At 36.4% G+C, this 12268-nt stretch overlaps 1 protein-coding gene and 3 non-coding genes across 4 annotated transcripts; all 4 read left to right on the forward strand.

Moving 5' to 3' along the window:
- The first annotated feature begins 3733 nt into the window (after positions 1-3733).
- LOC116508252 (40S ribosomal protein S12) lies at positions 3734-9814 on the forward strand. Its single transcript, XM_032216798.1, has 6 exons — positions 3734-3795; positions 3996-4040; positions 6073-6189; positions 8274-8376; positions 8636-8737; positions 9723-9814. The coding sequence occupies exons 2-6, from the start codon at positions 4027-4029 to the stop codon at positions 9783-9785; spliced, it is 399 nt and encodes a 132-aa protein (XP_032072689.1). The 5' UTR covers positions 3734-3795; positions 3996-4026; the 3' UTR covers positions 9786-9814.
- LOC116508554 lies at positions 7720-7791 on the forward strand. Its single transcript, XR_004255370.1, has one exon. It is a non-coding gene; the product is annotated as a small nucleolar RNA SNORD101 (small nucleolar RNA).
- On the forward strand, positions 8476-8565 carry LOC116508573. Its single transcript, XR_004255387.1, has one exon. It is a non-coding gene; the product is annotated as a small nucleolar RNA SNORD100 (small nucleolar RNA).
- On the forward strand, positions 9416-9542 carry LOC116508569. Its single transcript, XR_004255384.1, has one exon. It is a non-coding gene; the product is annotated as a small nucleolar RNA SNORA33 (small nucleolar RNA).
- Positions 9815-12268: the final 2454 nt, after the last annotated feature.

The raw sequence follows: 12268 nt of genomic DNA on the forward strand, positions 1-12268 counted from the left end.
GAATGCACAAATATAGTGTATGGAGAGCAGAAGAGCCAATAACTGGGGTTTTTTTCCCCTTTTTCTTTTGGGGAGTTGATGGTAAGATGAATTGATATAAACGTTTAATAATATAATATGATGTTGGCTATGTAATAGTATACATTATATGTATATGATTATATGTTATGAAAATGAAAAATAAAAAACTATAAAAAAATTATCTAAATTCTTCCAAATGCTTTTTAGAGTAAATTATGATTGCTCAAGGTGTTTTGGTGAGGGCCTTGCATTTTAATGGGCATTTTCTGCCATTCATTTTAATAGATGGATTCATGTATGTGAATTTATGGCTTATTTACCTAAATGTAGTTAATAAATTACAACTGATTAAAGTCACAAAGCCTGTTTTACTAGCCTCAACATGCTCATTTAATATTTTAAGTCAGAAACTAAACTAGCCACTTTCAGTTCAATGTACCAGCCCAAATGTTGGCTATGTTTGCCAGACAGGCTTATGCATGGTTAACAATTATAACTTATTGAAAATAACAAAGCTTCTTGGTTCCTATAGTAAACCGCACCATATTAACTGATCATATGAGTTTGAGTTTGCATAATAGATTAAATGTGATTTGCTAGTTTGTGTTTCAGAGAATCATGTAAATCCAGTAAATATGTTGATTTATTAGATTCAAATCCTGATTTTCCTGCAGGAGCACAAGATGTCCTAGATCAAGGGTGTCAAACTCCAGGCGTCATAGCAGCTTCATGTGATGTATTGTGACTTTTCCTCCTCTTCACTAAACCGGGCATGGGTGTGGCCAGTGTGTGACGCATCCAGCCTGCGAGTTTGACAGCCCTGTCATAGATAGTGTTGCTACCTCCATTTTTCCCAGAATGATCCTATAGGATAGATAAGAAGTGAGAGACTCCTCCAGCATCAGTTCTGTACTTAAACTAATGTACCATGTTTGGGACATTTCATGTTATCTCTATATGGTGTAGCAAGTTAGCACCAACCCCTCTCCTAGAAAAATGAATTAGTCTAGGAAATATAAAAAGGCAGAATATTATATTTCCCTGGATGAGAAATGGAGAAACATGTTTTTTTAGGCAGGAAGCAGACTCACTCTTAATAGCCCCCACCCTCTCAATAGCCCAACAGCAGATGTCCACACTTAAGAGATAAAGAGATAGCTAGGTCTATTCATAGGCAAACTGCCTCACCCAAGATCCAACAAAGGTAGGATTAGCCCTCTACCCATCTAGCAACACAACTCACCACATGGCACCTGGGAAGATTACATCACCCAGCAAGGCTCAACCAAGCTTGGGACACTGACAAACCTGCAAAGTTACCCCTGCATGGCCCCATGGGAGACTAACAACCAATCAGAATACAATCAAATTCAAAAGCGCAGAGAGGGCATAAAACCTGGGCACTTTCAGAATCTCTTCCCTTTTTGCCCAGGATCTCAAACCATGTGATCCTGTCCACCATTAAACCATCTTTCCAAGCAGTCCCCATGTTTCCAGTGTCTTTCTTCCCACTTGGAACTGAGCCCAGATGGATATTTCTTCCAACAATGGAAAACAAGATGCCTAGAATAATCATAAGTCTCACAAATCATAAACCTGAGGAGAGTCTAAATATGTTTTAAACAAAATTTGCTCTGTGAAAATATATATATATTTCTATCTTCAAATCATTTCCATTACCCTATGTTCAACAATAAATAATCATCAATCAGTCACTAACCTTCCCAGTACTTGGTAGATCACAGCAGGTTGACAAGAAACAAAGAAAAAATAAAACTTCTTACCAAAGCTGCTAACTTCCAGACAAAGCCAAAGATATTACTACTACTACTTCTTTATTTCCTGTTTCACTACTTCTGATGTTGAGGAGAAATTCTGATTCTTTCTAGCCAAAGGTTACACCCAACCAAAATCTTTCTCCATGTTGTATCCAACCCACCTTTGTCTACTTTCACTGCACTCTGCAAAACTGAAGCTAGAGTTGGTCAAAACTTACTAAAATATTTAGAATGATTGTATCTTTAACTTGTGAATATTTATCTCTCTGCTGTTAAAGTCTATCAGTCTTCTGTAAACGAGCACCCTCTGGATGAAGAAATGTATGTGTTATTTTGAAATTCAGGCAATCAACGTTAGTAAATGCCCTCAGCTTCAGAAGTGATGTTAAAATTTTGACTCCTTTACTTTTTAAAATGTTACTCATTTGAGCTTTTTCCAAAACTGCATTGCAGGTTTCCTGCATTAATGTTGTGTGATCTTATGTGTGATGCTCAGAAATAAACAAATGCATTTTTCTTAGCCAATATTTTATACAAATTCCATTAAATGCAATGAATAATCCACAATCACTATAAATTTTACCCAAGTGGATTTGCACAGGAATAGCCATAGAAAATAACACTTTTTTTTGCTTTGGTAGGGCAACTTTTGAAATAGGATGTATAGGGCTCTACTACTTCTATTACCATATTAAACTGAAGCCATTACTTTCTACTGAAATGAGTTCTCCATTGAGTTCCAAATTATTACTTCCTCATAAACTTTTTATTGGAACCTTACATGTTTATGTTTACATATTCAGTCGTGCCTACTAGCAAAAGTTGAAACGTAACAACGTCACATAAAGTTTCACAATTTGCTGCAACTGCTTTGCAGCCTTTTTTGCATGATAGCAACCTTTGTTGCTACCATGCAAAGAAGAGCGCCACCTAGTGTTAGGTATCAAAAAGCATTGTCTTCCACTTGAGAGGTACAGTATTTTCCTGGGAAAAATCAGAATGAAAAACCTAAGATTTTAAATCCAGGACATCGTATGGAGTTCCAGCAACATTCTGTGAACGAGGAACATACCAAACACTTTGCTTAGTTTAATTTCGTCTAAAAATTTTCTTAGAAGAATGCGTTCTCACTCAGCAGTAACTCAAGGAGTACAGCAGCATTTACTAATTTTAAAAACTGGTTTAGAATTAGGAATGGTAGGGCAACAAAATTATCTATTACCGAGTAACGTGATTTTTTTTAAAAAAATCAAATGTATTTTTAAAAATAGAACCATAAGAATATTAAAATAAAATTTGACAGCTGTTAGATGTTGACCTGCGTGACGACTTGGTTTTATTTACCTCCAAGCACCATGCACCTATTGGCTAGTCCCCATAGTAGGTGAGAGGGGTGAAAGAGAAACATGTCAGAAAGACAATTCAGTTGCACGTGTTTTTTTACGGCGATCTTTAATAAGGCAAGGCAAGGCAAACAAAAAGTTCATTTTCCAGAAAAAAAACCCCAACCCCGATCCAAAGTAACAGAAATGTACTTTGTCCTTGATAATTTACACATTAACCAAGTAACCATTAATTTATAGATTAAGCAAGTAACCATTCCCTTTACACTCAGCAACTGCTTCTATCGTCCAATCAAAACTCCCGAAAAGAAGCCTCACTAGCGCCTTTCTGGTGCGGTGCTAGTCCAAGGATATACTTCCGGCACTTAGCATAGACACCTAACTGGCAAAGCTCTCAGGGATTCAGAGATTCCCGCTGCCCGAATAGGCGACCTTCCACTTCGATGTAGGATGGCGCCTAGTAGTTCTGTTTAACCTTTGAAATTCCTACAAGTTCCCACCCCTTCAACCCTTGCCCGGTCGTGTGCCACAGAACAGGCAATAGAACCAGACACCTATTTTCAGAAGCGGGGCTTGGGTCTTTGCGGGGGTTTAAATAGGAGCTCGGAGGCTCCACCTCTTCCTTTTCATCGGCGACTCGTGGAATTTGTAAGGTGAGCGCGCGCCTTGCTAGGCCTGTAGTATAGTTTAGTTTAGTTTAGTTTAGTTTAGTTTTTTAAAGGTTATTCGTTTCTTTTCCCTCTTCGGGGCGGGGGGGAGGGGGGAGAGAGCCGAGGAGGAAAAGGCGGGAGGAGAAGCCACAGGGGAGTGCGTGGTTCCGAAGGTTTAACGGGGATTTTTGTCTTGTTCTCAGGAACTCCGGGAGGGAGCATTTACCACCAGCCATGACCGAGGAAGGGTAAGTGTGCGCGAGGCGGAGATGCTTAGAACGGTGTCCACGAGGCCACTGGAGGGACGGCGCGTGCTTCCTTGTCCTAGGCATATGCACAGAGCGCTGGATACTATCCGCTTCCTTGATTGCTTTGCTCCACGTGGTGGGGCCTAGTGCTTCCCCCCAAGAGTTCTTAAAATAATATTCTCTTTTTCTGATTTTTGCTCGCCAGCGAGTTCTGTAATCGCAGAATATGTATATGTATGTGTATATATATATATATGTATATGTATGTATATATATATATATGTGTGTGTGTGTATACACACACACACATATACACGTACATACACATATATACACATACACATATTCTGCGATTACAGAACTCGAAAGTGCACCACCACCACCACAATGCAACTCACAGTGAAGACAAAAAACAAAAATATCCCTAACCCAGTAATCGTATTAACAAACACCCACTCCCATTATACCAGTGTGATGTTAGTGGCTATGCAAGTCCATTATACTACTAAGTTATGTGATTTTGCATTCAGGAGTCAGACTATGCACACCAACTTGATTGTAAAAAATATGATTTCTGTAATTGAGTTGTCAAAGTCTGGAGTCCCCTGTCTGATCCAGTTATCTCAGCTACAAAGTTTCACCGTTTCAGTCACAAATTGACTTCATACTTCGGTCAGTACAACTCCTATTTTGCTAAATAGGAGTTAGTGCACTTATGGAATTTGATAAACTCCTAACATGCCTATTCTCCCTGTCATTGTATTTTTATTCTTTTCTCGTTTTTGTTTGACAAGTTCCAATAAATAAATATTCAGGCATTTCATGTTATATGTGCCCATGTGTTCACAGGAGAGAGTGATAGTAAAGTTATTTTTATTATAAAGGTTATAATAAAGGTTATCTCTACATTTATATTTATCTAGATGGTACAAACATGTTTATAAATTTATCATGTAAATATATTTAGAATATATTTATGTGATCTATCTATGCAATGTTCCTGTAACTATTAATAATTGTGGCAGAATTTTATTTGCTGTGAGGTTAAAAACTGGATGTGAGATTTTATCGCTAGTGAGCAAAATAAAATAATACAGTGGCTTCAGATGGTTTTTACCGGTGGGACAGAGATGGAGTGAGTTATTTGAATTCTGCCTTGAACATCTAAAATCTTGAAGCATTGATGGAAAGGTTTTCATTACTTTTCTGTAGAGTTGGGCAGGAGGGGTTCTGTATCATTAAGGTGAAATAAACACTAGGAAAGATTTTCAGTAACTGCAGCCAAACTCAGAGCAGCATTGAGGAAAAAATAGCACAGTTTCAAGTAATTATAATCAGTTTCTTCTACTTTGCTTTGAAATGCCAGTCTGTTTGGTTTTTTTTAGAGTTTTATCCTACCCTTTTTTAACATATACAGTTCAGAGTGATGAACATACCAATGCTCTATTTTCCCCACAACAACCTATGAGGTGAGATGGGCTAAGTACAGTTGTTGTGGGCCAAGTCACCTAGCTGGTTGTTCATGACCAAGGCAGAACTGCAACAGTCTTCTGTTTCTAGGCTTGTACCTTAGCAGGTGCACCAAAGTGGCTCTCAAAAATAAAAGGACAGAATAGATTTTTTTTTAACTTTTGTGCCTTTTACTTCAGCACCCTCTACGTCAGATGATGGTTTTTTTTTTACATATATTCACTAGCTACCTGCTTGTTGGAATGCATATTTTTCAGGATTAGTTTTGTGTTCTGATGACTAGAAGTGGCATAGACCTGTGTTTTGTGTCCAGATGCTTGTCTAAATCATTAATGTTTCTCTAAAGTATGAAATTATTTTTCCTCTAATTTCTAACGTTAAAGGACTCTTAATTTTCCTCTGTACTCATAATTCATATCTGTTTTGAACTTGTACATCCTTTTCATTGTTTAGACCTTTTGCATCCTTGTGCTTCAGGTTATCATTAGAATTGCAATCAAAATTTTAAGGAATTTCCAAGTTGCATGCGTTAGCTTGCTTATTTTTATATTCTGTTACATAGCATAACTGCTGGAGGCATAATGGATGTCAACACCGCCCTTCAAGAAGTGCTCAAAACAGCACTTATCCATGATGGATTAGCTCGTGGAATTCGTGAAGCTGCCAAAGCCTTGGACAAGTAAGTGATTAGGCTTTCTCCAAATGAAGGTGGGATTGTACAGCCTATTGCTTTGATTTTGTGTGAGATTCATGTTTGCATACTACTTTTGGAAGAATCATGATATTTAAAGACATACATATTCTAAATGTTAAAGTCTATTGTGCCAATAGTTCTGTTATCAGTGTGCGGTGAAATTAAATGTGGGACTTAAATTGCAAATTTCCTTACACTGCAAGGTAAATGCTGACATGATTGACCCAAATGTGTTGTTAGTGATTAGTGTAAAGTATGTTATGATACATCAATTCCAAGCTTAATTCAGTTTCAGTTGGGTTTAGTCTTGCGTTCCTGGTATGGGACAAATTGGTGAAAGTCTTACCTTCCTTTTCTTTGCTGTGTTTTCATTTCATTTCTTTCAAAATATCCTGAAAGATGCCCCAGAATGAAATTTAGAGATCTTTGGCAGTTATATTGGAAAGGGGAACAAAACATGCTGCTGTTACTGCTTCCTCCAGCAGTACAGATAGTTCTCAACCACAATTGAGCCCAACATTTCTGCCAAGTGAAAAATTTGTTAAGTGAGTTTTGTCCCAATTTATAACATTTCTTGCTGCAGTTAAATGAATCAATGATGTTAAGTTAGTAACATGGCTGTTAAGTGAATCTCGCTTCCACATTAATTTTGCTTGTCAGCCAGTCACAGAAAGTGGTCACATGACCCCAGAACACTGCAAGCATCATAAGTATGAATCAGATTCCAAACATCTAAATTGTGATCACATGATCATGGGGATGCTGCAATGGTCATAAGTGTGGGGAATGGTCATAAGTCACTTTTTTCAATCCCATTGTAAATGAATGGTAACTAAGTGAACTGTTGTAAGTCGGACTACCTGTATTCTTCTGTACATACCGGATCCTAAAAACGTCTAATTGTTTGAGCCCAGTTTGGTGCTTGAAGAGGGTGTGTAATGTAGAGAAGCTATATCTTCCAGGCTTTCTACTTACTCCTCCGGAAAATACTGTGTTCAGTAACAAGATGCAATAATAACACCCCATCAACATCTTCCCTAACATGAAATGCATTTTTCTGGGACCATGTAACTATATTTTAAGGATCTGCAGGCCATTATATGTATAAATGGTCACTTTGAGTAGTCTGTGTATGGATTAAAGCACACATGCTTTATATGTGCACTAAACTAGAGCATATGGTTGGTCTCTGGACAGAGACGGCATATGACTTGATCCAGAGAGGGATAAAGGGGAAAGGAGAGCCAGTAGTATGTGATGAGGTAAAGTAGGTTCATTGGATGGCTACATGGAAGTGATGATAGAAAGATAAAACTGGCCATCAGATAAATTAATTAAATGTAGTTGGGAAGATGGGAAAATAGCCGGTAGGCTGAGCTGGTATAGTTTAATAGTGGGATGCATTTCAGATTTCAGCCAGAGGGCAAAGATGATGTACTGTCATACTAACTAATTTTAGAAAGTGGCCAGGTGAGCAGCAAATTGTATATTAGATTCAAAGATAAGAACTACAGTGTTTGAATGATGACTTCATGGAAGTCGGATACCCCTTCACTCTTTATGAGTGACAATGATAGTCTGACAAACCTGTATATAGGAGTTTATTTGGTGAGTAAACAAGCTAGAAACAGCATAAACCTAAAGGTCATTCTTTGAATGACTAAGTGGTTATGCTACATTTATCCACTTCTGAGTGGTAAACAAATGGATTTTGTTAAAAAATGACTTAAAATGGAATTGGTGAATGATAACTGGTTTTATCATTGATTAAGATATTTTCATAAACATATTACATTTAGTCAGTTACTTAGTATTACAAATTTCTCTGTGAATTAAACATAAAACTTCACAGAAACATTTTAGCTCTTTTTCATCTTTCTATACCACCTTCCCAAAATCTATTTCTGTAACACAATTAGGAAATGATTGAAAATTATGACTTGGACTTTGTGGTTGTAATCCCCTCAGTCTTCATATTTTACACCTTACAAATAACAATTTGATCCAAACAGCTATGTTAAGGAAACAGGTTATTTTACCAATTTTATTTGATAATTTTTCCATTTTAGACGTCAAGCCCATCTTTGCGTTCTTGCATCCAATTGTGATGAACCTATGTATGTGAAGCTGGTTGAAGCTCTTTGTGCTGAACATCAAATCAATCTGATAAAGGTAACAGGTCTTTTACTTAGAATTGGTAATGTGCGACAAGTAGTTTATAGTAAAATTATGCAACTGTTTGGGATTTCTTGGTTAAAACAAATTAGTAATGCTGTACGGTGATGATAACTTGGCTCCCTCTACTGAGAATTGTGAGGAAAACAACCACAAATTGTTACCCTTTTGATCTGAGTGTACAGCTGCTGTTGATTCTGTCTTTATTACACTGTATTGTTAGCACTTCTAACAAAATGCAAATCTCTCTTGACAGGTTGATGATAACAAGAAGCTTGGTGAGTGGGTAGGTCTCTGCAAGATCGACAGAGAAGGAAAACCTCGTAAAGTTGTGGGCTGCAGTTGTGTGGTTGTTAAAGTAAGATAACATGTTCTTTTTATTTTAGATTATTTGTGTTTATTCAATTGTATACTTGTACAGGCTCCTTAAAACTGCAAGTACTACATATCCTTTTGAGTACTACATTTAAAGTACAGGTAGTTCTTGCTTAATGACTGGTCATTTAGTGACTGTTCAAAGATATGGACCTTCTCAAAGCTATTTAGGACTCAGTTCCAGAGTTCTGGCAACCAATTATAACCCATCAGTCATGTGATTGAATTTTGGGCATGTGACAGGCAGCTCACATTTAAAGCTTTTGTAGCAGTCAAACAGCTTTAATAGGACTGTCATAGGACTGTAACTGGGTATTTTTTGCCAGTTTATGACAAAAAAGCACCCACTGAATAAGTTCATTTTAACGGTCGTGACCCAAAAAAAGTGTAAAATCAGGCACAGTCAAATGATGCCCCAATTAATGAGTGCTAGTTCCTAAAACTAATTCCTAACTCAATTGTCATAAGTTTAAAACTACTTTTATTTCTGCCATATAGAAGTTGCTTTGTTGCTCATAAATAGTAGAAAAAAGTGGAAAAGCGCTTTTTGGGAGATGTTAGTCTGTATAACAAGACAACAAGTGTGGCAGATAATGTTTTCTAATGTTCTATTGCCTTTGCATTCTTCTAAATTACCACAGTTGTTTAGTATACCAAGGAGCTGCCAGTAAGACAAAATCTGCTTAACTTACAAATGTTCTGCAGAAGATCATTGCTGGCAATAATAATGCCAGAGCACGAGCCTTGAAGACTTTGTAGTCATTGAGGTCCCAATAACGGCCACATTGATATCTTATAGAAGGATTTTTCTTTTACCCTAAAGGATATGGTTAACAACTGCTAACCTAAATTGCCTTTTTTCTTGATTCTGCAATTATAATAGATCACTAAATACTTACTACTATGGTCACTATGTAATTGTTTAAATCAATAATTTACTGGAATACTAATATATTGTTTTGTTGTAGGACTATGGCAAAGAATCTCAGGCCAAAGATGTCATCGAAGAATACTTCAAATGCAAGAAATGAACAAATAAAATACATTTGAGCTGACAGTATATTTGTATTTTGCTGGTTTATGATGAGTTTCAATTATTTATATAAGTTTATGAGCGATGAACAATGAAGAAAAAACATATGGTACAATAAAGTATAAAATTGAATCAGTGATACAACGATATAGTCACATGGTGATCTACAATTGCCTTACAAATCAAAAGTTTTTTGAAATGACAGGTAGACCTTGCTTACTAACCACTTGTAGTGACTGAAGCTGCAACAGCATGAACTAATAATGTTTAGAAGGCAGGTCCTTGAACTTCTGACCATTGCGGTGTCGCTGTGGTCACATGATTTGTGCTCCAAGCTCTTGGCAACTGGCTTGCAGTTACGGTTGCAGAATGGTACTGTCACATGATCACCATTTGTAACCTTCCTGTTGGCTTCCCACAAGCAAATTCAGATTTCAGAAAATGAATATGGCTGCCCAATTCGCTCTGGGTGACCCCAGGCGCTTTATTCCTGAAGAGCTGTTTACATGCTGAGCTGACCTGAAGTTTTATTTTTACAAAACAGTTGTAGCCTACTATGGTTAAGCAAACTAAATTTTCCAGGGGTCACAATTGAATACAATAGTTAAGAATATTTCAAATTGACTGAGCTACAGAGAAGTCCCATGATAATCACTGATGAGTGATTCTCAATTGCTCAGCCAAAGTAGCAATTTTTGTGCTGAATTGGAGTAACTTGAATTTGAACTCCATATTTTGTTAATATTTTATTTAAAATTACAAATTTGGGAGTGGTGCAAACCACAATGAACTATAGAACTAGGGTTTATGTTTTTACATCATTCCTATATTTCTTGGCATGAATTCTGTATAGAAGATTCAATTCCATAAAAAGAATCCTTTTGATTAAAGAGATTTTTGTACAGAAACTAGGTTTGAAAAACATTTTTAGCCCTAGAGAGTAGGCACTCAATATCTGAAATACTATGAATGGAAATTCATAGTATTCATTAATTTGTAAATGAAATAAGGGTGATGTCCAAGAATTTTGAAGAGGTAAATAGTATTCAGTTGGGAAACTAAAATGAAATGGGTCGTTTGTATAAAACCAAGTTTGTGATATGTGCCATAACAAATGATTACATAAAGAAGGATAACATGAAATTGGAGCTACTCAAAACATTCAAAATGTATTGTGAATGAAACACCGCCATTTCCCCTATTCTATTTAGGATAGTTGCTTCAGGGATTCCCCATTCTCATGCATGCACAATATTTATAAATTTAATATTAAATTTATCTAGACTTACATTATAGACAGACAAATCCTAGTTTTGTGAATTTCCCGGGCAATCCTTTCCACAGCCTTAAAAATTACAAGCTGTTGATTAATAGCAATATTTGCATTAACCATAAGAACTTGCATTTTATTTTGAAACATTTAAATTGTTCAGAAACTACATGGTGGTGTGATGGTGCAATTAGATTTTTTTTAATTGGTAATAAATCAGGAAACAATTACGGAGATTCATAACCTCCACAACTTTCTGAACTATAAGGAGAAAGGACTATAAACTTCAAACCATCACAGGAAATAGTATAATTCAATAGCAGCTCTGGACTGTTCTCTTTGGACTTACCTAAGGGTTGGTTCACTGACGTATCCTATTTGACCAAGTTGTTTTAAGATTAAGCTTGATGCAGGACATAACAGTCACTTGTTTGATTCAAGCTTTTAGAATTTGTTTTTAAACTCTTACAATGTATTCTTCAATTTTAAACAGGTTGAAAAAAATTGTTAATTCACTAAGCATGTTTACAATTTAGCGAAGTGAACAAGAACTTGTTCAGCAGAATAGCTGGCAAGTTGACAAAAGATTGCTTGATACTGAAGAAAATAGAGTTCCCTCTGTATTGTGGTTTTATGGTTGCCTTGAAAATGGGCTGATTCTGGCAATAGCATGTTACTACACTAGCATACTATTACCTCCGGGCTAAATTTATGAGTCTTTAAAATTGATTTGTAGGAATTAAATGGGCTAGATTGTGAAGAATTTGAAAAAGAAATTAGAGGCACTTCAGACATAACAGATAAGAAAGATTAGTAACTTCATGAGCGGCATTATAGTCTGAGCTGGAAAAAGTTTAGAATTGAAACCATTCATAGAGAATCTACCTTCAGAAACTAATAAAAGGGGTGGTGGAGGTGTGTATTAACATTTTCCAGGATTCTTTAGCTTACCTAATATTTGCATTAAAACTTAGTGAAATTTCTAATCATTAATCGTAGTATGGGGCTTGACATCAGTGACATCGATTTTTTTGGCTTCGTTCCCCCTCTGCTGTTAAAATTTTACATTGTTCCAGAGTACCAAGGAAATGTTGGATTAAAACTAACCAGCATAGTGGTTGATACATGTGGTTGCAAGAGAAACCTAAACCATACAGTGTAAAACAGTTCAATGCTTTTTCTTTAGACTTCCCTACAGCAATACAATAATG

Source organism: Thamnophis elegans, chromosome 4 (assembly GCF_009769535.1).
Source record: "Thamnophis elegans isolate rThaEle1 chromosome 4, rThaEle1.pri, whole genome shotgun sequence".
Lineage (NCBI taxonomy): Eukaryota > Metazoa > Chordata > Lepidosauria > Squamata > Colubridae > Thamnophis > Thamnophis elegans.

Bases quoted from the DNA above. Each gene is read 5' to 3' on its own strand.
- LOC116508252 (XM_032216798.1), top strand. The intron at 8,377-8,635 runs GTAACAGGTCTT...CTCTCTTGACAG, and splicing joins ATCAAATCAATCTGATAAAG to GTTGATGATAACAAGAAGCT. The intron at 8,738-9,722 runs GTAAGATAACAT...GTTTTGTTGTAG, and splicing joins GCAGTTGTGTGGTTGTTAAA to GACTATGGCAAAGAATCTCA.